This window comes from Choloepus didactylus, chromosome 1, assembly GCF_015220235.1.
Source record: "Choloepus didactylus isolate mChoDid1 chromosome 1, mChoDid1.pri, whole genome shotgun sequence".
Lineage (NCBI taxonomy): Eukaryota > Metazoa > Chordata > Mammalia > Pilosa > Megalonychidae > Choloepus > Choloepus didactylus.
The window spans coordinates 212341388-212368897 of record NC_051307.1 but is presented as its reverse complement, the minus strand read 5'-3'; the positions used below and the strand labels follow the sequence as shown (position 1 = coordinate 212368897).

General features: G+C 38.9%; 1 protein-coding gene across 6 annotated transcripts in view; it reads left to right on the top strand.

Moving 5' to 3' along the window:
- CFAP20DC (CFAP20 domain containing) overlaps window positions 1-27510 on the top strand; it is a 263072-nt gene that overhangs the window by 229348 nt on the left and 6214 nt on the right. For all 6 annotated transcript variants that reach the window (XM_037799280.1, XM_037799284.1, XM_037799274.1 and 3 more), the window contains one exon: window positions 18178-18272. In XM_037799280.1, the coding sequence (XP_037655208.1) occupies window positions 18178-18272 (95 nt within the window). The remainder of the gene's footprint in view (window positions 1-18177; window positions 18273-27510) is intronic.

Sequence of the window (27510 nt, the reverse complement as noted above, 5' to 3'; positions counted from 1 at the left end):
CCTCATCAGAAATGTTTTTAGAGTCCATATTTCCACCAGTAGTCTCTTCAAAGAAATGTAGGTCTTTTCTATCAAGCTCCTCACAATTCTTCAAGAATCTTCCCCTTATCCATTTAAAAAGCCATTCCAACATGTTTGGTATTTACAAATTCATCAGCACCCCACTTCTCTGGTACCAAAATCTGTTCCTGTTTGCTAATGCTTCCATTATGCGAAGTGCAGGCATGGATTGGCATTTATAAAGGGGATTTATTAGGTTACAAATTTAGAGTTCTGAGGCCATAAAAGTGTCCAGACAAAGGCATCAACAAGAGGATACCTTCACTGAAGAATGGCCAGTGGTGCCCCAGCTGCGGAATTCCTGATAGTCTCACAAGCACTGGGGACTACCAGTTTAGAATATCAAGCCCTCCATCTTGGGGCTTACCCTTATGAAGCTTGTTACTGCAAAGGAGAGGCTTAGCCTACTAATAGTTGTGCCTAAGAGTCACCCCCAGAGAACCTCTTTTGCTCAAATGTGGCCTCTCTCTCTAAGCAATCTCAGCAGCTGGATTCATTGCCTTCCCCCGTATGTGGGATGTGAGTCCCAGAGGTGTAAATCTCCCTGGCAGCAAGGGACATGAGTCCTAGGGATGAGCCTGAACCTGGCGTCATGGGATTGAGAAAGCTTCTTGACCAAAAGGGGGAAAAGAAATGAAAAATATAAAGTTTCAGGGGCTGAGAGATTTCAGATGGAGTTGAGAGGTCATTCTGGAGGTTATTCTTTTGCATTATTTAGACACCCCTTTTTTAGTTTTTAGTGTATTAGAATAGTTAGAAGGAAATACCTAAAACTGTTGAACAGCAATCCAGTAGCCTGGATTCTTGAAGACAATTATATAACTAAATAGCTTCTATGGTGTGAACATGTGATCATGAAAACCTTGTGGCTCACACTCCCTTTATCCAGTGTTTGGACAAATGAGGAGAAAAATGGGGAAAAAAGTAAAAGAATAATAGGGGGAATGAGGGTAGGGGATGTTAAGGTATTTTTTAATTTTTATTCTTATTTTTATCTTTTTTGGAGTAATGAAAATGTTCAGAAATTGATTGCAGTGATAAATGCACAACTACATGATGATACCATGAGCACTTCATTGTACACTTTGGATGATTGTATGGTATGTGAGTATATCTTAATAAATGCTTTTAAAAATTAAATTAGCATGATCATTAAAAAAAAAAAAAAAAGATTTGAGCCAAAACTGAAAAATAAAGAAGATAAGCAAGACTACTGTGGGAAAAGAGACTAAAAATGTTGCTCTCCCTCTGAAACCTGGGGGTAGTGTGGGGTGACAGGAGTGAAAGATACAAAAAATACACCGGTGGACTTGCAGTCAACAAAGACGGCAGAGCGAGATGCTCCAGGGTTCCATTCCCTCACAGTGTTTTAACAACTAGTAGAAACTGAGGGAGCCATCTTTCTTAGCACTCCAGAAAACAGATAAAGGGTTCCAGTAACTTGACAAGTGTTGAAGCAAGAAAATGGCAATTCAAAACAGTTGGAAAATCTTGTGGTGCCCTTGCTGACCCTCCTTTATCCACTGCCCCACTTTTTATGGAGCCAGCCTGCACTCTCAGTGTGGGTCCCTGGTTCCAGTTCCAGAAGGAGCAGAGTAACCCCTATGTGCAAACTAGGATACATGTATGTCTATGCTAGTCTATCTGGTGTCAGTATAAAGGACTAAGCTAAGACATGTCTCTGGCTTGCCATCTCAGAACTTGTCCTGCACACAGAAGCAGCTTGGAGACATCTAAATCAGTGTAGAAACAATGAAATTGCAGTAACCTGGGGCAAAGGATTGAAGACATACAATACAGCACCCAGAACTAGGAGAAAAGAATGTTTCTTAGGGAAAAGAAGGATATTCAAATTCCTGTAAACAGGAGAATTCTAAGACCATGAGCACATTGCAGTCCCAGAACAAGACACATACTCAGAAAAACTGGAGAGGATTCTGCACTTTCACCTTGGACTGTTCTTCAGGTTCATTGGTAGGGGGGCTAAGCTCTGAAGGAGAGCACTTGCCAACATAGAGGTAATCTGCAAAGATTGTGAAAGATGTTTTTTGTTTCTTTGGATCATTGTTTTTGTTAGTGCTAAGGAAATGTCTCTCATATCACTAGCTGGTTACAAACATAATGAAAAGACACCTCAGGAACTAAATTCCAGAATTAACACTTTAAATATTAAAATATACAATGTGCAACAAAATATTACAAGGCATACAAAGAAAGAGGAAACTTTCACCCATCCAAAGGGACAAAATAAAACACCAGAAACTATCAATGAAGAAAACCAGATTTGGGATATACCAAAGACTTTTTTTCCTTGTAATTTTATTTATATATAATCACATAGCATACAGTCATCCAAAGTGTACAATCAGTTGTTCACAGTGTCATCATATAGTTGTGCATTCATCACCACTTTCAATTTTTGTACTTTTTTTGTTTTGTTTTAAATTTTTTTATTGAGATTGTACACATACCATACAATTATCCAAAGATCCAAAGTGTACAATCAGTTGCCCACGGTACCATCGTATACCTGTGCATCCATCACCACAGTTAATTTTTTTTCAATTTTTAGAGCATTTTCATTACTCCAGAAAAGAAATAAAGACAAAAAAAGGAAACTCAAACCCTCTCATACCCCTAACCACCCCACCTCCATTATTGATTCTTAGTTTTGGTATTGTACATTTGTTACTGTTGATGAAACAATGTTAAAATACCACTAACTCTAGTATATAGTTTGCAATAGGTACATTTTTTTACTATATGCCCCTCTATTATTAACTTCTAGTTATAGTGTCATACATTTGTTCTAGTTCATGAGAGAGATTTCTAATATTTGTACAGTTAATCATGGACATTGTCCACCACAAGATTCACTGTTTTATACATTCCCATCTTTTAACCTCCAACTTTCCTTCTGGTGACATACATCACTCTGAGCTTACCCTTTCCACCACCTTCACACACCTTTCAGCACTGTTAGCTATTCTCACAAGGTGCTACCATCACCTTTGTCCATTTCCAAACATTTAAGTACACCCTAGTTGAACATTCTGCTCATAATGAGCAACCGCTCCCCATTCTTTAGCCTCGTTCTATATCCTGGTAACATATTTCATGTCTATGAGTTTACATATTATAATTAGTTCATATCAGTGAGACTCTGTGATATTTGTCGTTATGTGTCTATCTTATTTCACTCAATATAGTGCCGCCAAGGTTTCTTCATCAACCCATTTTGTTTAGGACGGTTTTGTTCACACATCATACATTCCATCCTAAGAAAACAATCAATGGTTCCCTGCATAGTCATGTATTTATGTATTCACCACCATCACCTCTATCTATATAAGAACATCTCCATTTCTTCCACAAAGAAGAAGAAGAGTAAAAGAAGATAGAGAGACAAAAGAAAAAGAAAAAAGAAAGAAAAACAAAACAAAACATGACAGCTAGGAAGCAACAAAAGGAAAGATAGCATTAACTAAAGTAGAATAAAGAGTCAGACAGGAGTCCCATACCCTTCCCCTATGTTCCCCACCCCCGCCCCCCACCATATGCATTTAGCTTTGGTATATTGCCTTGTTATATTAAAGGAAGCATAATACAATGTTTCTGTTAATTATAATCTCTAGTTTGCATTGATTGTATTTTCCCCCCATACACCCTATTTTTAACACTTTGTAATGCTGACATTCATTTGTTCTACCTCATGTAAAACATATTTGTACCTTTTATCACAATTGTTGAGCACCCTGGGTTTCACTGAGTTATACAGTCCCAGTCTTTATCTTTCCTCTTTTCTTCTGGTGTCCCACATGTTCCTAACCTTCCTCTTTCAACCATACTCACAGTCATCTTTGTTCAGTGTACTTACATTGCTGTGCTGCTGTCTCTCAAAACTGTGTTCCAAACGTCTCACTCCTGTCTTTTCCTTTCTGTCTGCAGTGCTTCCTTTAGTGTCTCCTGTAGAGCAGTTATCTTGTTCACAAACTCAGTCATTATCTGTTTGTCAGAGAATATTTTAAGCTCTCCCTCATATTTGAAGGATAGTTTTGCCAGATAATAGGATTCTTGGTTGGTGGTTTTTCTCTTTCAGTATCTTAAATATATCACACCACTTCCTTCTTGTCTCTATGGTTTCTATTCAGAAATCTGCACATAGTCTTAACAAGCTTCCTTTGTATGTGATGGATTGCTTTTCTCTTGCTGCTTTCAGGATTCTATCTTTATCTTTGACGTTTGATGATCTGAATATTAAGTGTCTTGTCTACGCCTATTCAGATCTATTTTGTTTGGGATACGCTGAGCTTCTTAGATCCATAATTTTATGTCTTTCATAAGATATGGAAAATTTTCATTGATTATTTCCTCTATTATTGTTTCTGCCCTTTTTCCCTTCTCTTATCCTTCTGGGACACCAATGACACATACATTTCTGCATTTCATGTTGTCATTTAATTTCTGGAGACATTGCTCATATTTTTCCATTCTTTTCTCTATCTGTTCTTTTGTGTGTAGGCTTTCAGGTTTCTCGTTCTCCAGTTCCTGAGTGTTTTCTTCTGCCTCTTGAGATCTGCTGTTTTATGTCTCCATTGTGTCTTTCATCTCTTGTGTTGTGCCTTTCATTTCCATAGATTCTGCCAGTTGTTTTTTTGAACTTTTGATTTCTACCTTATGTACACCCAGTGTTTTCATTATATGCTTCATCTTTTTTGCCATATCTCCCCTAAACTTTTTGAATTGATTATTTGTTTAAATTCCTGTATCTCAGTTGAAGGGTAAGTTTGTTCCTTTGACTGGGCCATAACTTTGTTTTTCTTAGTGTAGGTTGTAGTTTTCTGCTGTCTAGGTGTCTGGTTTCCTTGGTTACCCCACTCAGGTTTTCCCAGACCAGAACGGGTTCAGGTCTTGGGTGGAGGGAATATTATCCAGTTTCTCTGAGGGTGTCTTAGAAGATTGGTACACCCTGTGAGGCCTCAAGTCACTGTGCTTTTCCACCCAGTAGGTGGCGCCTGTCAGCCTGTAGCTCCAGACTGGTGTAAGGAGGCGTGGCCCATGGCTGTTTTCCCCCAGGCTCTGGGGTCTGATTCTGAATGGAAGGTGGGTAGTTCTAGTTTGCTAATGCTGCAGAATGCAAAACACCAGAGATGGATTGGCTTTTATAAAAAGGGGGTTTATTTGGCTACACAGTTACAGTCTTAAGGCCATAAAGTGTCCAAGGTAACACATCAGTAATTGGGTACCTTCACTGGAGGATGGCCGATGGCATCCGGAAAACCTCTGTTAGCTGGGAAGGCACGTGGCTGGCGTCTGCTCCGAAGTTCTGGTTTCAAAATGACTTTCTCCCAGGACGTTCCTCTCTAGCAAGCTTGCTCCTCTTCAAAACGTCACTCACAGCTGCACTGAGTTCCTTCTGTTATGTCAGCTCATTTATATGGCTCTACTGATCAACTTAAACCCACCCTGGATGGGTGGAGCAACACCTCCATGGAAATTATCCAATCAGAGTCATTACCCACAGCTAGGTGGGGCTCATTCCAAAGAAACACTCAAAGAATTACAATCTGATCAACCCTGATAACGTCTGCCCATACAAGATTACATCAAAGATAATGGCGTTTAGGGGACATAATACATTCAAACTGGCACAGTAGTAGAGCTAGGCCCCACCTCTTTCCTCTTAGGGAAGATACCCCCCTAGGGAGAGGTCATTAGCATTTGAATAGTCTCTCTACCTGTGCTATCTCCACCCTTGTCTGGGTCAGAGCACTGGGAACTGAAAATGGCTGAAGCTTTCTCCACTGAGCTGAAAAAGGGACAGAAATCCCCCCTTCAGGGTCAGTTTGCAGCCACCCTCAGTTTCACCCATTGGCCAGAGACTGCACCCAGTCCTCTGGGCTCCCCCACCCTCCCAGAGAGGTCCTCCAACTCTCCAAGGTCGGTCATCATCAAAAGCCCATCTTCTTTTTGGGAATTCATAGCTTGTATTGAGCAGTCCATGTTTGCCAGTTAAAACCTCAGTTGGAGCTCAGCTGAGCTATATTTGCTTGCTTGGCAAGTGCTGCTCTCTAGCACCATGAGACTTTACATTTCAGGCTGTGGGGGGAGGGGGCTCCCAGCTTGGATCCACAGTTTTTACTTACAGATTTTATGCTGCAATCTTGGGCATTCCTCTCAATTCAGGTTGGTGTATGATGAGTGGATGGTCACATTTGTCCCCCCACAGTTATTCTGGAGTATTTAGTAGTTGTTCCTGGTTGTTTATTAATTGTTCCAGGGGGACTAACTAGCTTCCACTCTTGTCTATGCCGCCATCTTAGAGCCTGTCCAATTTTTGTACATTTTTATTACTCCCCCCAAAAATAATAAAAGTATAAAAGAACACCCAAAACAACCCATCTCCCCCTTCCCCCTCTATTATTCATTTACTTTTTTGTCCCTATTTTTCTATTCATCCGTCCGTATACTGAATAAATGAAGTGTGAGCCACAAGGTTTTCAGTAATCACATGGTCACAACAACAACAACAAAAAGATATGACTTACAAACGCAAAATAGCAAAGTGGCAGAAAAAAGTTCCGCATTATCAGTAGTAACTTTAAATGTAAATGGATTAAACTGCCCAGTCAAAAGACAGAGATTGGCAAAATGGATAAAAAAGCATGACTCAACTATATACTCTTTACAAGAGACTAAAATTTAATTTGGAGACACCAAAGTAGGTTAAAAGTAAAAGAATGGAAAAAAAATATTCCATGCAAACAGTAACCAGAAGAGAGCTGAGGTAGCTGTACTAATATCAGATAAAATAGACTTTAGGTCAAAAACTGTTACAAGGGACAAAGAAAGACACTATCTATATAGTAGGAAAAGGGTCAATTCATCAAGAAGATATAACAACTATAAATATATATGCACCAAATGGCAGAGCCTCAAAATACATGACACAAATATTGACAAATCTGATGGGAAAAATAGATGGTTCTACATTAATAGTAGGAGATGTCAATGCACCACTTTCAATAATGGATAGATCCTCTAGACAGAAGATCAATAAGAAAATAGAAGACTTGAACAATACTATAAACCAACCAGAATTAAATGACGTGTATAGAATAGTTCACTCAGAAGTGGCATAATAGCATTTTTCTCAAGTGTACATGAATCATTCTCTGGAAGATTGTATGTTAGATCACAAAACGAATCTCAATACATTAAAAACATTGGAATCATACAAAGTAACTTCTCTGACCATGACAGAATGAAACTAGAATCAAGAACTGGAAAATTCACAAATATGTGAAAATTAAGCAGCACACTCTTAGACAACTAATGGTTCAAAGAAGAAATCACAAGGAAAATTAGTAAATACTTTGAGATGAGTGAAAATGAAAACACAACATGCCAAAATTATGAGATGCAGTGAAGGCAGTGCTCAGAGAAAAATTTATAGCTATGAATGCCTATATTAAAAAAGAAGAAAGATCTCAAATCACCTAACCTCACACCTGGAGGAATTGGACAAAGAAGAGCAAACTAAACTTAAAGTTAGCAGAAGGGAAGAAATAATAAAGATTAGAGGAGGGATAAATGAAGTAAAAATATAGAACACAAATTGAGAGAATCAATGAAACCAAATGTTGGTACTTTGAAAAGATCAATAAAGTTGGCAAACTTACATAGACTAAAAAAGAAAAAAAGAGAAAAGGCATAAATAACTAAAATCCAGACCGATAGGGGGGCATCACTATTGACCTTGCAGGAATTAAAAGGATTTTAAGACAATACTATGAACAATTGTATGACAACAATGGAATTTTATTCAGCTGTAGAAAGAAATGAAGTTCTGATGCATGCTACAACATGGATGAACATTAAAGATGTCATGTTGAGTGAAATAAGCCAGACACAAAAGAACAATTATGTATACTTTCATTTATATGAAATACACAGAATATGCAAATTCATAGAGTCATAAATTAGAATACAGGTTATCAGGGGCAGGAATGGAGGTGGGAAATGGGGTGTTAATGCTTAACGAGTACAGCCTTTCTTTTGGGGTGATGGAAGAATTTTGAAAGTAGATGGTGTGCCGGTTTGAATGTATTATGTCCCCTAGAAAAAGCCATGTTCTTTGATGCAATTTTGTGGGGCAGACATATTAGCGGGGATTAAGCTGGAACGTTTGGATTAGGTTGTTTCCATGGAGATGCGCCCCACCCAACTATGGGTGATGTCTTTGGTTGGATAGTTTCCATGGAGGTGTGGCCCTGCCTATTCAGCATGGGCCCTGATTAGTTTACTGGAGCACTATATGAGCTCAGACAGAAGGAGTGGGCTTGCTACTGCCAAGAGGGACAGTTTGAAGAACGCACAGGAGCTGAAAGAGCAGCTGCAGATGAGAGACAGTTTGATGACAGCTGTTGAAAGCAGACTCTCGCTCCGGAGAAGCCAAGGGAGGATAATCACCCCAAGAGTAACTGAGAGTGACATTTTGAAGAGGAGCTGTGGCCTAGAGAGGAATATCCTGGGGGAAAGTCATTTTGAAACCAGAACATGGAGCAGGCACCAGTCACATGTCTTCCCAGCTAAGAGAGGTTTTCCAGATGCCATTGGCCATCCTCCAGTGAAGGTACCCAATTGTTGATGCATTACCTTGGACACTTTATGGCCTTAAGACTGTAACTGTGTAACCAAATAAACCCCCTTTATAAAATTCAATCCGTTTCTGGTGTTTTGCATTCCAGCAGCATTAGCAAACTAGAACAGATAGTACTGATGGTAGCACAACATTGTGGATGTGATTAATGCCACTGAACTGTATGGTAAGAGGTGGTTGAGCTGGAAAATTTTATGTTGTACACATGTTACCGCAATAAATTTTCTTAAAAGCCATAGAACTATACAAGATGAACCCCAATGAAAATGATGGGCTTTAGTTAATAGTGTAATAATATTGGTCCATCAATTGTGACAAAGGTACCACACTTATGCAAAATGTTAAGGAAAACTTGTGGGGTAGGGATATGAGAACTCTGTTTTCTGCATGCTTTTTCTCTAAATATTCAATGCTCTAAAAAAGAATAAATTTTAAAAATACACTGGAGAGATAGATAAGGACCAGACCATGCAAAGTCTGTTTTGGGTTTTAGCCTAAGAACAAGGAAAAGTTTAGAAATGTCACTCTGGATTGGATTAGAAGGAATCCAGATGAGATGGGGATAGCAAAAGTGAGAGATGTTGGAAGCATAAACTAGGTAGTGGCAGTGGCTTTGGAAATGTGCCAGCATATTCAAGAACTAAGCCTAGGCTCAGTAATAGCTCCCTAAATATTTCCAGCATAGCTTCACATGGAGAAACTACCAAAACCTCAGATTTACCGTGCACTAAAATGAACTCTTACATCATCCCAAACTCGTTTCTTTTTCCTAATTTTCCAGTTCATTCGGTGGCACTAACACTGTTCCAATTTCCCAGAATCCATACTTCAGGCTTCCTCATTGTCTCTGCAGACTGATTTCCTCCATGTGACAGGAAATGCAGTCACCAGTAGAATATGAGTTTTACATCTTTTTTCTTCCGTCTTCATTATGGAAGTGTCTCTACTTTTCAGATACACTTTGAGAAGTTCCAGGGAAACACTATGACAGACTCAGATGGGATCAGGTGCCCACCTCTGGACCAGTCAGCTGAAGTTGTGGGCTCATTTAGGAACATGGGGATTCCCAGAAAGCTGTGTAGTTAAAGGTGGCTATTCCAAGGAGAACGGGGAGGAAAGGAGTTCTGGACAGACAGTCCCTTAGCTCTCCCCTACTGTCTCAAAAGGAGATTCGAGTTGTTCCTTAGAAGCCCCCAATAGGTAAAGGATTAAAGAAACAGGTGGAGGGAAAAAGTACAGATTTTGCCTCAATGTGAGGAAAAACTTTTTAACATTTGAAGTATTAGGTACATAGTTACTCTTGGTAATCAAGTATAAAATTAGTTGATCACTTGGTGGGGATGTTGTGGAAGTGATTCAAAAATTAGACGGGAGTTGGAATAGACTGTTTTTTGTTTTTTGTTTTTTTTTTTTCAACACTGAGAATCTGGTTAGAGACTGCCTAAGGGAAAAACTAAACTAAAATAAAACAACAATAGCTTCTTAATCCTTATTTCAATTCCACCTAAGAGATATATAGAAAACCTCCCAACTTATACTTTGAGCTACCAACTTCTATTTTGAGTTTCCATCTTCAAATGCTATTGAGACCTCTTTTTCTATATTTAAATTAGAAAAAAATAGGAACATGTATCTTCTTAGTCTTTTATGTAAGTAAATACATTTTTGAACCAGCACTATGTTTTCTGAAGCAGAAAATTAGATTTTTTTTTCTCAGCAAAAAAGAAACAGGTGTCTGTCCCCAGACTCACCCCAAATTGTGTGTGTACCAAACAATTGATGAGAAAGCAATAGCATGTTCCTAATCAGTGGAGAAAGAGCATGATGCAGGAAAAATGCAGAGTAGGTTATAATAGCAGCATTATTTATTGTTAAGGAAACTGGGGCTGACAAAATGACTCTTTCAATAGTTGCACATTCGATAATATAGAGGGAGTGCCCACTCTGTTCCAGGCACTCTGTTAGGTGCTGGTTAGAGTTCAATGGATCAGAGCTATCTTAATCAAATGATCAAATAAATGAGGATGCAATTATGAGCTGAGACAAGAGCTCTTAATGAGAAGATCACAGTTGCTCTATGAGAAGGAGTGACAAAGGGACCTGAGCTAGATTGGGGAGGGGAATGTCAGGGAACACTCCCTGAGAGTGTGATACTTGAGCAGAAATCTGAAGGTTGGGTATGAGTTTACCCAGCCAAGAGAGAGTTGGTGCATGGAAAGAGAGAATGGTCTAGACAAGGGGGCATAGCCTGGCCAAAGGCCCTGTGATGGAAGAAAGCATGCAACACTCCAGGAACTGAGAAAAGTCCAGTGTGGCAGGAGCACAGTGAGTGAGAGGGAGCATAGTGCAAGATGAGGTTGGAGGAATGCTTAGAACTAGTCTGTGCAAAGCCTCGATAGCCCAGGTAAAGATTTTGGTCTTTCTCCCAAGTATGATGGCTTCCCAATGATGTTAGAGGGTTTTGAGCAAGAGATTGATGTAATGAAATTAGTAATTTGGCTAGAGTGTGGGGAACAGAAGGGAAATAAAGCCAAAATGAGTGAATATGAGGGACCAATTAAGAACTTTTGCTGCAGAGAATGTGGTGCAAGATGATTGCTTGGACTTGGATAGTAGAAGCAGAGATGGTAAGAAGTAGGTGGATTCAAAAGGTTATTAGAAAATTGACAGGAATTTTTATAAGGGCCTTGAAAATTTCCCATTTCACAGTTCCCTCCTTTCTCTTAAGCATGGATCATCAGACTATAGCATTGGGCCAGATCCTGGTCACTGCCTATGTTTATAAATAAAATTTTTGGGGGGCACAGCCAGACCCATTCATTTACATATGGTCTATGGCTGCTTTTGTGTACAGCAGCAGACTTGAGTAATTGCAACAGAGAACTTATAGGTGGTAAAAAACCTAACATATTTACTGCCTGACCCTTTACACAAAAAGTTTGCCAACCATGGATTTTACACTACTGAAAAGCCATCTCCATGATGTTCCATGGTACAGAAGTTCTTAGTTCAGGGTCCAGGAATCCATGAATAGGCTTCAGAAGATCCTTGACTTCCTGAAATTGGTAGCAAAATTTGGCATTTATGGACATTTTTTGGGAAAAAAAATGTTTTCTGGGAAAATAGTCTGTAGTTTTCACCAGCTTTTAAAAAGAATCTGTGATTCCCCAAAAGCAGAGTATTTCCCCACCCCTCTCCCCAGTTTGTTCCCTGGCCCTGGAAAATCGTTAAAACAAAAACTTCTTTTGGTGAGGAAGAAATGTACACTGGAACTAAATGATAAATGTCATTAAGTATTGTATATGCATCACTTCAAATGACTGAATACTTTACAAGATCTCCTGTGATAAGTATTTCATCTCATGGACTCCTCTGACATAGAACTATATGATAGCAAGTGGCTCAGTGCTAAAAATGAGAGCTGAATAATAATTACTGTCATGTTTTAGATTTGTCTAATAGTTACTCCTCCAAATCAGTAGTTAAATGCATACAAGATCAAAGATAGCTTCACTGCAAGGGGATTCCTTCAAGGGCACAAATGGAAAAGCTAGTCAGTCCACAGCAGCCCATGTGTAGAGCCCATACTCTGTTGTCATTTTCTGTTGGCTAGAATCTTCCTCCATCACACCTTAAGCTCACTGAGGGCAGGAACCAAAAATAATTTATCCTGGAATTCCCTAGATCTGGTACACAGGAGTTCAGTAAATGGTTGTTGTGTAAGTGAAGCAATGATTAAGTTAGCTGTTGTTCTCATTAAATTTATTTGTATATGTGTGTATATGTGTACACACATATAATGTATTTAGAGAGAATGCATTAATGAAATAAATATATATAAAATTGTCTTGTAAACAAACTCTGTTTGTAAATGAAGAAACTAAGCCATCGTCTGTTTTAACTGAGGGCATTATCCTCAGTTATAAAAATACCTGAATATTTAATATAAGATCTCCTTATATTAGATACAAGCCGATATACATCAGCTCTACCTGAATTAATGCTGGCCACCTTACTTTAAAAATATAGGGTGCAGGTTGAATCAAAACGCCATGGTACTCTTTTTGGCCAAGATTTTAATATTAGATCTATCTGGCCAATGTGAAAATTAGTGTTTATTCTTCATCTGCCCTACATTTGTATATGTGGTATTTAATGAAGACAAATCCATTGTCTTCACTCTTGAATGAAACACATCTTCTGGTAGTGGTACTTGACATGTATAGGTGTACCTAGAGTCGTTTCTCTCAAGTTTCAAGTAAAGAAGCAATGGCTGGAGGCCTGAGTCCAGGAGAGGAAGGAGGAAGATGAGAAGGCACCTGAGTGTGCTCAGAAAGCAGGCTTAACTGAAAAGGATGTTTATCTACCAAAGCAGCTGGAGGCCCATAATAACAGGTGGGTGGAGACAGTCCCTGGGAGAAAGGGATTATGGCCAAAGCTAAGGAAACAAACCAGAGTATCAAGTCCCAAGGATAGGCAAGTACAAAAACGGGACAACAAAAAGCAAGAACAGGTTCTGGGACACAAGTAGCTAGAATAAAAATCAGGCCCACAAAACAGTTTAGAATTAAAACTGGGAATGGCATGTTGTGAGTTAGCCTGACCTAGAACTCTACATTCATTGGATGTTTGGTGATTACAGCTAGAGAAGGTATGGAGGTTTAAAGTTGTTGATCAAGATTCAAGACAATGGATTTACATTAAATACCATGTATAAAAATGTAAACATGTAAGACACAGAGAATGGACTATACATTTCTGCTTAATAACAAGTCACCAAAAAAATAAGAATGCTCTTGAAAAACTGATAATACAAACGTCTATCAAGTAAAATTTAAAAAAAAAAAAAAATATCGCCATCAGCAAGGTAAGAAAATGGTGTAACCTGGAGCAGGATTTCTTCAAGAGATGAAATGGTTCCAGATACTTATATTTGGGCAATGCTACTTAATCCTCCTTTTAGAAGTTTCACAGTTTTTAATACTCTAAAAAGACCTGCAAGAAAAAGTTCTGGTTGATTTTGTTTAGCCCAATATCTTCCATATTTTAGTTAACATGGAACATTTTTATTAAAAAATATACTTTGCGAGTGCTTACTTAAGTAAATAGCCAAATAAATGAGTTGCTTTGATCAAACATTTCTTAATTGTATAAAACCTTCTGTATCTAAGTTAAAATAGTGTTATATCAAGATAATTATGTAGTACTTTAAAAAGATAAAATTGGACTCACCTTATACTAGAACAAATTCCAAATGGATAAGAGATCTAAATGTAAAAAAATGAAGCCATGTAAGGAACTAGAAGGAAACATAGGTGAATTTCTATAGAAGCTGGTAGTAAGTAGGGAATGGCTTTCTAACTATGACTCAGAATCCACAGGCAATGAAAGAAAAGAATGATAAATTTGACTGCATAAAAATAAAAAAAACTTTTGCATGGCAAAAAACACCATAAGCAAAGTTAAGAGACAAATGACAAAGGGAAAAAGATGAAAACTCTGATAGAGAAAGGGGTAAAAGACATTAAACACACACGCGCGCGCGCGCGCACGCCTTTGTGTGTGTGTGTGTGTGTGTGTGTGTGTGTGTGTGTGTGTGTGTGTGTGTGTGTATATATATGTATATATGCCCTAAATGGCCCTGAAACGTATGAAATGACAGTCAAGTCCTCTCATAATGGGAACAAACGCAAAGCAAAACTACTTTAAGATACCAGTTTTCACTTCGCAAATTGGCAAACATTAAAAACGACAACACATTCTTATACCATGGCTGTAGGGAAAACAGGACTCTCATACATTCATTGGTGGTGGGAATGCAAATGGATTCAACCTTTGTAGAGGGGAAATTTGTCATACCTAGCAAAGCCAAGTATGCTTTTACCTTTTGTTCCAGAAATCCTACTTCTAGGAATTTACCTTGAAGATATACCTCCAACTATACCAAAATATAGATACGCAGGTTATTCATTGCAGCTTTATTTATAATTGCAAAATATTGAAAGCAGACCAAACACAGGAAACTGGTGAAATAAACGAGGATACATGGTGGAGTATTATGCAGATGTGAAAAAGACTTAGGAAGATCTGTACTAACTGGTATAGAATAGTTTCTAGGATATATTGTAAAGTGTAAAAGAATAACTATAGTATGCTACCTTTCGCATAAGTAAGAAGGGAGATTTTTTTTTAAATAGTCATGTATCTGCTTACTTTTGACAGGGTTTTTAAAAAATTGAATGGAGATACCAGAAACAACAAAATTGATTACCTATAGGGGTGAGTGGGGTGGATTGGAAGTGGCGAGGGGGTAGGAAAGGACTGTAAGGGATAGGGGAAGTGACTTTTATCTGAGTATACCTTTCCATGTAGTTTTGACTTTTGAAATATCATTTTACATATTCACCAGCAACAAAAATAGTATAGTCAATGAGGATGGAAGTAAAAAACCTAAAATGCAGTACAAACAGAAGCTGATGGCTAACTGCATTTCAAATGAATAACATAGCAACCCTGAAGAGAGGGAAAAAAGAATTAAGCCAAATAAATCTTGAACATGGTATTTTTACAAATACCCTCAGACTAAAAGGGGAAAAGAACTATAAACAGATAGTAGGTTTGGGGGGTTTTATTTGTTTTTTGTTTTGTTTTGTTTCATTTTGTTTGGCAATTCTGAAGCTATTTTTGATGTATTCTGTGGTTCAGCAAAGTAATAAATGTATTAAGGATAATGGAAGCCAGGTTCCTCACCGTCAGAGAAGGCAGTTACAAATATGGAAAGAGGAAAGATTAGAATGAAGCCTGGAATATTGATTTGGTATTGGAGGAGTCCTTATGAGCCCATGGTTATAGACCAGGGGTCATCAAACTTTTTCTGTAAAAGGCCTAAATCCTCACCTCTGCCATTGCAGCACAAAGGCAGCCTTTGACGGTATGTAAACAAATGAGCATGGCTATATTCCAGTAAAACTGTATTTATGGGCTATATTCCAATAAAACTGTTTATGGACACTGAAATTTGAGTTTCTTATTCTTGTGTGTCATAAAATATTCTTTTAATTTTTTTCAACCTTTTAAAATTGCAAAACCAGAAAAGAGAAATTCATGAAAACCAGATGCAGATTGGTGGAAGGAGGAATGGGGAGAAACTGCTTAAGGAGTATGGGGTTTTACTTTGGAGTGATAGAAATGTTTTGGAACTAGATACAGGAGGTAGTTGAACAAGATTGTGAATGTACTAAATGCCACTGAACTGTTTACTTTAAAATGATTAATTTTTTATGTGAATTTCACCATATAATTTTTTTAATGTAAAAACCATTCTTAGTTGGCAGGCTGTACAAAAGGAGGCAGCAGACCAGACTTGGCCCATTGAGGGAAAGAGAGAAAAAGGGAGAGATGATAGAAATAGATAGCAAATGTAATAAAATATTAAAATTGAGAATCTGCATGAGAGATATATAGGAGATCTTTGTACTCTTGCAGCTTTTTTATAAATCTGTGAATATTTTGATACAAAAAAGCACAAATTATAAAAAGAAGAGCCCCGTACCTTCCGTAGTTGCCACTGAGAAAGAGAAACATTAATCAAGTCATTGGCCTAAGTGAGTGAATGTCTTGCCTTTCTTAACATTTACTTACGTTTTTCCCCATTCCCATAGACCATGAATAGGAGCCACTATTGCCATTGTGTGCTTTCTTATTTATATAGCTGGGGCTGTCATCCCATGATAACATTATTTTTCTCTTGTTCATCCTTGCTCTCCTTCATTCTTGGTAATGAGGTCAGTGGGCTGGTAATTTGTATGTGACCTTGCAATTTTCTGCAATGTAGGAATGTTTTGGTCTTCTATAATTAATTGGACTAAATAAAAGGTGCTTATCAGAAAATGCTCCATTAGCTTGGAAATCTGTGACAAATCCTTTCTGATGCCCTTAATGTGTTATTATGAAATTCAATTACACTGCAAGCTCACCTTACTTGTTTCACCAGCCACAATCTAATGACAGCTAGCTAAGGTAAGCAGTGACTGAAAGTATCTTAAAATACTACAGATTGGTATTTGGTAATTTTTACATTAAGATACTTTTTATATTGGTAGTATGAATGACTACTGAGGAAAACCTCTACTGTATGGACTTGTAATCATTTTACCATCCTTTACTGGTTTAGTACTAACAAAGTCAAATTCCTACCTCAGTTTATCATTGTAGGAAAAGGCCATACCACAATCTTCACTGATAATGATGATGGTGGTCATAGCTAACCCTGTACCCAGATCCATGCCAAATGTTTTTTCACCCATTTTTTCATTTAATCTGTACAACAGAACTCTGAATTACTATTATTATCTCCTTTTTTATAGATGAGGCTAGCGATGCTAAGTGACTGGGCCAAGGACTTACGTTAGGAAACACAAAGCTGGGATTGGCCTGGAGAGCCAGTATTTTTAACTGTCAGTGGGGTCTCCCATTGTGGATGAAGCCAATGGGAAATACTGACATTTAGGGAGAAATTTTTTCATCATGAGGACATGCTCCTGGTGAGCGGAATGAGGCACATGATACAGGATGCTAGTCTCAATGCAAGATATATAATTCAGGTTGGAAAATCCTTCACATTCCCTTCCCTGCTCCCTTCCACTGAAGCTCCATAGCAAGTTTAGAGATGAGAAGGGCTTGAAATGGATCCGATGATGGTTCATGCTGTCACCTACTTGAATTGCACCCACCCGCATATCTACTAGAGGGAGCAAGGAGATTGGAAAAGAATGGGAGAAAGGAAATTAAAGAGATTGGTAAATGATGTTGGAAGTTAAAGGCAGAAGAACAAGGAAAATAGGAAGTGCTTTCTGGAGTAATCTTGTCCCTATTCATAATGGGAGAACTGACTTAATAAGCTACTCAAAGGCTGAGCTCCCCTCACCTTCTCTTTTTTCACCCTCCACTGCTCTAAAGCCCCAAGTTATTGCATACTTCCTCCCACCGTTGCAGCTGGTTCCATGACAGCTCCAAGACTAACTTCCATTTTGAGTCACCAGGTAGAATGTTGTCATCCATAAAAAGAGCCATGTGACTTAATCAGGCTTTTTTACCTGAAGATCATAAGAAGCTTTGTCTGTGCTGCATTTCTTCTGTGTTATCAAAATAATTTTCTTCCTTATGTGAGAAGAATAATGCTACAGTTTAGTAGCAACAGTAATAAACTTTTGATAAGAATAGTCATCATTATTTAGTTGACATATTTATTGTACAACTAGTTAGGTGATTGGCCCCATATTAACCAATTTACAGAACTGACTATTAATATCTGGGCATCTTGTGTTTCTGAACTCTGAAGGAGGAAAAATAGTTCTTTGTGGAATCCCCAGGGAATTAGAAATCTAAGGAAAAGGTAAAATCTTTATATGGAATAGCAGACATGTTATTCATTTATTTTCTTCTTTTCTTTTTAGGGACTGGTTAAATATGTTCAGCCCACCAATTGTTCCTCCTAGTCAACAGCCAACCGAACAACATCTGGATTCTTCAGGAAGTTTGAGTGCTCAAGGTGGGAATATGGAAAAATGCTATGCATAAAAAAATAAAAATAATTAACTATACTAAGTTATGATTTTCTCTAGAGAAAATCAGCCACTTTGAGACGCCACTGTTATTACCTGCTGATCACGTAGACTTTCACAACCAAAGTGAGGTAACCTGTGCCTCAGTTTTCTAAGATGATGGATTCTTTGCAATTAAAAAGAATATAACAGAGAAATTGTCCAAATGTTAAATATAGTTTAGAACATAAGAGCATGGCTTTGGTATCAAATAGACACTAGACTGAATTCCTGCTCTACCAATCCCTAGCTGTGTGACCTTTATGAATTTTGGTTACTACAGCTGTAACATAGATAGTGCCCACCTGATAGTTTTTCATGAAGAGTCATTAAAGTATAATGTATATGAAGCACTTAGAAGAGTGCCTACCAAATACTACTGTTAGTATTATTACAAAGTAACCAATATTCCAGCATCACAGGGTTACAAACTTTCATCAAGGCCAAAGGATGTCATGTAACTACGATAGCCATTATTGATGTAAAAATTGGAAGGAAGCAGGAATGAAAATTTGCCTGGGGTTCCCACTGTTAGCCATAGCCATAAAGATGAGCCATTAGCTTCTGGTTGTGAGCAGGGAACGTTTGACTGTCAGGAGTGCGTGGAGGAGGAATACATGAAAGAATCTTTGGTGAAAATGGAGGGGCTGAGATGGTGGGCGTAGGGGTAATCAGAAGTGCATAATTAGAGTGACAAATATGGGACTCTGATACCATTTTCTGGGTTGGATTTTGAAGATGGAAGTGCTATATCGATGTTTTTTTAAAAAATGCAACTGAAACCAATATAAATTGTTCTAACAAACATACCAGTTTTTTTCCTAACTGCCCCAGGGAAAAAGTGGAACATCCGTTTTTCTTCAGATATAGAGAATTCAGAGTGAGAGCTCATCTATCTGAGATGTACGTTTTGGCTGCCCAAGGGATGGAGATGTCTCTGTGATTTACTATATGAAATAGATCATGCCCCTCAAATTGGGAATCTTTTTAGAGGTGCCCATTTATAATTATTTATGACAGAAAAATAGAATGTTGGCTCTCAGGAGGAGACCTTGCTATAAAGGAACAAATACTATGTTATGTTAAGTGTCTAAATAAGCCACAGGAACCAAGAGTGTGGTCCTTGAGCAAAGCCACCCAAAATACATGTTAGTGGTCAGTTGCTGGAAAGATGTCTTAAAGTTTCCCTTGCAAAACCCAGTTCTGACAGCAGGAACTCAATTATGCTGAAGGTAAACAGAACTTCCATTGAGGGCAAATTAACAAATTAAATTCAGAGAAGAATTTTTAGAAAGTTGCTGGCCACCATTAACCAGATCTGGCATCCTTTCTGCCTGTCACCCTAGATCAGCCTTGATTTGCTCACCTTCCCTTTTTGTGATATTCTCAGGTGGTTTGTAGTTAATGAATACCATGAGAAACTAATATTTCCTATTTAGCTAATCTTTGCATGCTAATGACAGAGTTGAAGACAAATAGCAGAGCACAGTCTGTACTTACCAATATACTGAGATAGTGTTTCATTTGTCCTTGTAAAGTGTTTGTCATAGGAAAATAATGAGCTCGAGCATCTGGTTTATATCCCCAGAGGGGAAGAGCGACAAGGATGTGGGCAGTCTGGGATCTTCCTGGGATTCTGTTTGTGCCAAGCACCGTGCTAAGTTGGCTACATTTAGCCCTTCCAGCCCCACACTGATAGAGGAAGACTCTGTTTGTTTTATGTGTGTGTGTGTTTTAACAGCTGTGGAAACTGAAACACAAACCTGTTGAGTAATATGCTGAGATCACACAGATAATAAGCAGCAGAGCTGGGATCTGAATGCAGGTAGCCTGACTCCAGAGCCCAACAAGTATGTTTTTATCCTTCTATAGTTTTGAACAAAGTAAATAGATTACCTACTAAAAAACAATATATATATATATATGAATTGAAAAATTATTTTTCCATTGAGAGTTCCTGATCTACAAGAAAAAAATTTTTAATATCTCACAAGGACTAAGAGGCTAATTTCTTTCTTCATAAAAATTAAAATTAAAAATAATAATAATAATAATGCAGGCCTCTGGTTGTGTGATTCAGCCCTGAACCTGTCTCCCCCTCCCCACCCGTGCCTGTCAGAAATGACGTGTAGCCACATTCCCTCCATGGGAGAATAGCTGGGGGGTGAGGGCTGTTGCAGGGGTTGACCAGATCTAGGGCACATCCATGGGAATGAGTGGCTGAGTGAAGGGAGTGAAGCACAAGATCTGGATCACAGAACTGCTGGCCTACGGTCTGGCATGTGGCCTGTCTTCTGAAAGGCCTTTCCAGACCCTCTTATCTAAGCAGGTCAACCTCGCATACTGCTGTGCTCTCTCACTTCACAGTGTACATTTTCTTGGTGGCTTTTTCAGATTGTAATTCTTGGTTTGTTTACTTGTTTATTGTCTTTCTTCCTAAGTAGCCTGTGTGTTCTTGAGAGCAGAGGCTTTGACAGTTTGTTCATTCGTGGAACCCTAGGGCCCTGTACAATTCCTGGTGCATATTAGATGCCCTTAAATTCTTGTTAGAAGGAAGACAAGAAGGGGAAAGGGGATGGAAGGAGAGAAATGTTCTTCAGCTGGTCATTTCATACACCAACCTTGAAAAAAGGATAGGGCGATTTGTTGCAATCTGACTATGTGTTTAACCCCAATTCTAATTTCTGGGGTATGTTTCTAAAAGTTAAAACTTTGTGAGGCTTGTTCTCCCATGAATTTTGAAGTTAGACCCCATAAACTTTAGCAACTAAAAACAGTTACAGATCACCTTATGCAGTCATTCTTAAACTTTATTTTTAAGCAGTGAAAACTTTTCTTTCAAACAAAATCTTATAATGAGTTCCAATACATAGAAGAGATTAAAGTAGAATTGCTGTGATTAAAGGGGGAGTTAGGGTTTCAGAACCCTGCCCTGGGGCTCTGAAAAACCAGTTCAAAATGCTGATGTAGTCCAACCCCCTCAATCTGCCTAAAGCATAAATGGCTTGTCCTGGGCCAAGTGCACAGTCAGAGTGGTCTAGGATTAGCGCCCTGGATAAGGTTAGGGTTCCCTTTCCTGTGGTGGATGCCCATCTTCAGGCTTCTGGGATAATAATAATACAGGCATACCTCAGAGATATTGCAGGTTCGGTTCTACCGCAATAAAGTGAGGATCAAAATAAAGTGAGTCACACGAATTTTTTGGTTTCCCAGTGCATATAAAAACTATGTTTACACTATACTGTAGCCTATTAAGTGTGCAATAGCATTATGTCTAAAAAAACAGTGTACGTATCTTAGTTTAAAATACTTAATTGCTAAAAAATGCTAACCATTTTCTGAGCCATCACTGAGTCTTTTTGCTTTTGGAGGGTCTTGCCTCATTGTTTGCTGAAGGTTGGAGTGGCTGAGGCAATTTCTTAAAATAAGACAACAGTGAAAGTTGGCTGCATCAATTGAATTTTCCTTTCATGAAAGATTTCTCTGTAACATGCAATGCTATTGCATAGCATTTTACCCACAGAGGAACTTCTTTCAAAATTGGAGTCAATCCTCTCCAACCCAAGATTTTCTTGATGCAGGGTTTCCACAAACCTTCAATTTGTAAAAAAAAAAAAAAAAAAAAAAAAAAAGCAATATCTGCAAAGAGCAATAAAGAGAAGCACATTAAAATGAGGTAGGCTACTTTATGGGTTAAGTTTATGTAATAGTCTAAATCCTTTGTTGTCATTGCAACAATGTTCACAGCACCTTCACCAGGAGTAGATGCCATCTCAAGAAACTGCTTTCTTTACTGCTCCATAAGAAGCAATTTCTCATCCATTCAAGTTTTATCGTGAGAGTCTGCAATTCAGTCATATTTTCAGGCTCCACTTCTAATTCTAGTTTTTTTGGTAGTTCCACCGCATTTGCAGTCACTTCCTCACTGAAGTCTTGAACCCCTCACAGTCATCCGTGAGGGTTGGAATCAATTTCTTCCAAACCTCTGTGACTGTTGATATTTTGACCTCCCCCCATGAATAACAAAAGTTCTTAATGGCATCTAGAATGGTGAATCCTTTCCAGAAGGTTTTCAGTTCACTTTGTCCAGATCCATCAGAGGAATCGCTATCTATGGCAGCTACAGCCTTATGAATTATTTTTGTTAAATAATAAGACCTGCAAGCTGAAATGATTCCTTGATTCATGGACTGAAGAATGGATGTTGTTAGCAGGCATGAAAACAACATTCATTTCATATATCTCCATCAAAACTCTTGGGTGACCAGGTGCATTGTCAATAAGCAGTAATATTTTGAAAGGAATCGTGTGTGTGTGTGTGTGTGTGTGTGTGTGTGTGTGTGTGTGAGAGAGAGAGAGAGAGAGAGAGAGAGAGAGAGAGTAGTAGGTCTCAACAGTGGGCTTAAAATATTCAGCAAACCATGCTATAAACTGATATGCTGTCATCCATACTTTTTTGTTCCATTGTAGAGCACAAGCAGGGTAGGTTTAGCATCATTCTTAAGGGCCTTAGGATTTTCAGGATGGTAAATAAGCATTGGCTTCAACTTAAAGTCACCAGGTACAGTTGCCACTAACAAGAGAGTCAGCCTATACTTTGAAGCTCTGAAACCAAATATTGACTGCTCTCTAGCTATGAAAATCATAGAGGCCATCTTCTTCCAATAGAAGGCTATTTAGACTACATTGAAAATAAGCTGTTTACTGTAGCCAGCTTCAGCAATGATCTTAGCTAGTGTGCCAGTTTGAATTTATTGTGTCCCCCAAACGCCATTATCTTTGATGTAATCTTATGTGGGCAGATGCTATCAGTGTTGATTAGATTGTAATTATTTGAGTGTTTGGAATGCGCCCCACCCAGCTGTGGGTGATGACCGTGACTGGATAATTTCCATGGAGATGTTGCTCCGCCTATTCGGGGTGGGTCTAAGTTGATCAGTGGAGCCGTATAAATGAGCTGACATAACAGAAAGAACTCAGTGCAGCTGTGAGTGATGTTTTGAAGAGGAGCTACAACCAAGAGGGACACTGAAGAATGCCCAGAAACTGAGAGAGGAACTGCAGTTTGAAGACAGCTATTGAAAGTGGACCCTTGCTCCGGAGAAGCTGACAGAGGACAAATACCCTAAATGCAACTAAGAGTGACATTTTTGAGGAACTGCAGCCTAGAGAGGAACGTCCTGGGAGAAAGCCATTCTGAACCCAGAACTTTGGAGCAGACGCTAGCTACATGCCTTCCCAGCTAACAGAGGTTTTCTGGACACCACTGGCCATCCTCCATTGAAGGTACCCGATTGCTGATGTGTTACCTTGGACACTTTATGGCCTTAAGACTGTAACTTTGGAACCAGATAAATCCCCTTTATGAAAGCCGATCCATTTCTGGTGTTTTGCATTCTGGCAGCATTAGCAAACTAGAACAGCTAGATCTTCTGGATAACTTGCTGCAGCTTCTACATCAGCACATGCTGCTTCACCTTGCACTTTTGTGTTATGGAGATGGCTTCTTTCCTTAAACCTCATGAACCAACCTCTGCTAGTTTCACACTTCTCTTCTGCAGCTTCCTCACCTCCCTCAGCCTCCGTAGAATTGAAGAGAGTTAGGGCACTGCTCTGGATTAGGCTTTGGCTTCAGGGAATGTTGTGGCTGGTTTGATCTTCTGTCCAGACCAGTAAAACTTTCTCCATATCAGCAATCAGGCTGCTTTGCTTTTTTATCATTCGTGTGTTCACTGGAGGAGCACTTTTAATTTGTTTCAAGAACTTTTCCTTTGCATTCACAACTTGGCTAACTGTTTGGCACAAGAGGCCTAGCTCTCAGCCTGTCTCAGCTTTTGACATGCCTTCCTTAGTAAGCATAATCATTTCTAGCTTTTCATTTAAAGTGAGAGACTTGTGACTCTTCCTTTCACTTGAACACTGAGAGACCATTGTAGGGTTCTTCAATGGCCTAATTTCAATATTGTTTTGTCTCAGGGTATAGAGAGGCTGAAGGAGAGGGAGAGAGATGGGGAATGTCTGGTCAGTGGAGCAATCAGAACACACACATTTATCGATTAAGTGCATTGTCTTATATGGAAGTGGTTTGTGGCATCCCAAAACAATTATGATAGTAACATCAAAGATCACTGATAACAGATCAGTGATAACAGATTATTTAATAGATAAAATAATAATGGAAAAATGTGAAATATTGTGAGAATTACCTAAATGTGACACACACGAAGGAAGCACATGCTGTTGGGAAAATGGCACCGATAGATTTGCTTGACGCAGGGTTTCCACAAACCTTCAGTTTGGAAAAAAAAAAAATGCAACATCTGCAAAGGGCAGTATAGGGAAGCGCAATAAAATGAGGCATGCTTGTAACAATAACAATAGTTTATGTTGATTGACACCTCCTGTGCTCGAAGTCAGTGGATGCTCACAACGACCTTCTTAGGTCCTGTTGTTCCACACCTCCAGCCCAGATGGCGAGGTCACCATGCATTTGTGCAGCTGGAGGCATATCTGCATTTTAACAGCCAGAAAAACCAGCCTGGCCAATGCATAATTGCAGAAGTAAGCCCGTGAGTTGTATCTACCTCAAGTGGGAGGTACCTGTCCTAACTTTATGCAGAAGGAATTTTTGGCACAAGCCACAATTTCTGCAGGGCCAGAATGTCTCCAGGGTGTAAATGCCACCTCAGAGTGACTGGCTTAGCTTTGAATGGGGCCCACTGGCTGGCAGGCAGAAGTTCGTGCTCCATGTCTCCTCCTGGGCCATATCATCCCGAATACCAATTACCCTGCCCACAAGGCCCTTAACCCTTGCTTTAAAAATGTATTTTCCTAGAACTTGTGTGAAGTGCAAAACTGAGAAGTTAAGATTTTCAAAACTAAACTACCGAACTGACCTTTTGAAAATGAACCATACTTCGCTCAAAGAATAGTTGTCAATTTGTTTTTGACATTTGTTCCTTTACAGCTATGACCCTTAAATTATTTATGCTTACCAGCTCCAAAATGGAATAATAATGGTCTCTCTCTTCAGGCCTGTAGACCTCTCTTGCAGTTCACAGATTTTGAATAAGAAAAACATTCAAACGGGCTTTTAGAATTGCCAGTCTTATAAAAATAAAGTACCTTTACCTTTTTTATGGCAAAGCAACATAGGACATTGAACATTAATTAATCTTCCATGAGATAGAAATAGGTAATAGAATGCTTATTTTTAGATATAATATCTAGATTACTAGTAAAGAATTGACAGAAAGCCCCTTGCTCCTCAGAGAGAGGAGAATCTGGCCACCCACTCTGATTCTGACAGACAATTCTTTTCACATTTCTCCTATTTACTGCCTCATAATTATCTGACATTTACTTAATACTCTGTGTCAAAAGGCAGTTTTCTGAAATCTGTTTTATTTCTCATCTCATCTGATTTGTTGCTTCATCAGACATGTCTGATACACTGGTGCCTAACATGGCACTTAGGACATGACCAGCACTCCATCGATTTTTGACGAGTGAATGAGTGACTCTCTTGCCCCTGGGAAGCATGAAGATGATTTGATCCACTCTTTGGATCTTCCCTGAACCTTGAAAATTTAAGAAGGAAAAGCACTGCTGGTGATAAAAATATATATATATAGCAATAGAAGCTGCCATTAATAGAGCACTTGCTATGCCCAGCGTGGTGTTGAGTTTTTCTGCACCATAATCCCTGGCCTTGGGTTATGTTATGTCCCCGTTTTACAGGGGAGGTTCACGGGAGCTTGAGTCACCCTCTGGGTAGAGCAGGACAGTGACCCAGGGCTGTCTGACAGGCGAGTTCACACCCTTAATCCCCACCCCGCGAAATGACTACAAAATTTAGGTCAGTAAGAACTGCACAACTGAAATGTTCACTACAATTTGGAAAATTGTGGCAGTTCTCTTTCTTGAAGCTTTCTGGATACAATAGGACTCTCCTTAGATCTATAGACACACACCCCCATCTGAACTCTCTGCTTATAAAATGATTCATAGTATGTATAATATTTTGAATCCAGAGCCCCTGTCCCTTTCTCCTATGAGGCAACTGATTAATCTTGGGGGATGAGGGGTGATTATTTTCTCTTACGCAGATATCATGGTCCAGGAGTGTGTTCTCTTCTGCAGAGAAGTGATGGGGGAGTGGGGGTGCTTCTCTCTCCAGTATAAAGAAGGTGCCTGTTTTTAAAGGTGCTTGGGATGTGAACTGTCCAGTAGAGTTGTAGAAAATGAACACATTGCTGGTGTCTGAGACTTTCTCCCCTATTTCAGAACCACCCCCACATACCTGCCATACATGCGTTCTGGCCCAGGATGTATTCCTTGCTTCCATTGCTAGAATTTGGGATGCATTTTCCCATAGCTGTCATTTGAGTGCACACTATGGGCTCTGTAGGCATCAGGGCTCAACAGCCCAGTTAAGGACCTTCCTCCATGTGTAACAAAATGCATTCAGAGCTGTAAACTCTGTAAACACTCACAAGCACACATTTGGATCACTGCACATTTATGAGTTGAGACTACCTGGAAAGAATGAAATTGCAATAATTCCTATTAATCATCCAGATCTTTCAACATATCACTTTAAATGGCGTTTTCAAAGTAAAATATAGCCACCAGTTTTTACACAATGTGTGATACACTTATTTCCCAAATGATACCTGAACTATAATTATGGCATGTTATTTGCCCGCCATAAAACAATATAGCTTTCTAATAAACGAAAGTATCTTTTTATCTTTTTTATTTCTTTTACGGTCATTTATCTTTCTCCCATATAAGGGCACATATTTGCTGAGACCCAATATTAAACAGTTTGCAGCAGACTTTCTCAGATTTTAGTGTAAGCTAATTTTGCCCTACTTTGAAGCATGTTGGTGGAGGGGTTTGCAAGCACCTAGTACTCAGCAGCATCTTATCTAAAATGTCGTCTTTATTGATCCTAAGGCTGACTTGTTCCAAATGGCGAGCCCTCACCAGTGAATTCTTTCAACAATAGTGTATTAGTATGCACATAAAAATACAGTCAATCAGTTTTCAAGATCTATAAGGGAGAAAATGCGTTAACCGTTTTTAAAAAAATTGTAGGTGGCAGCATCAGAAAATCGAAAATCAAGTACTGTGTCTTGATTCAGAGATTTTAAATCTGATAAACTGGTCTCACATCATTTC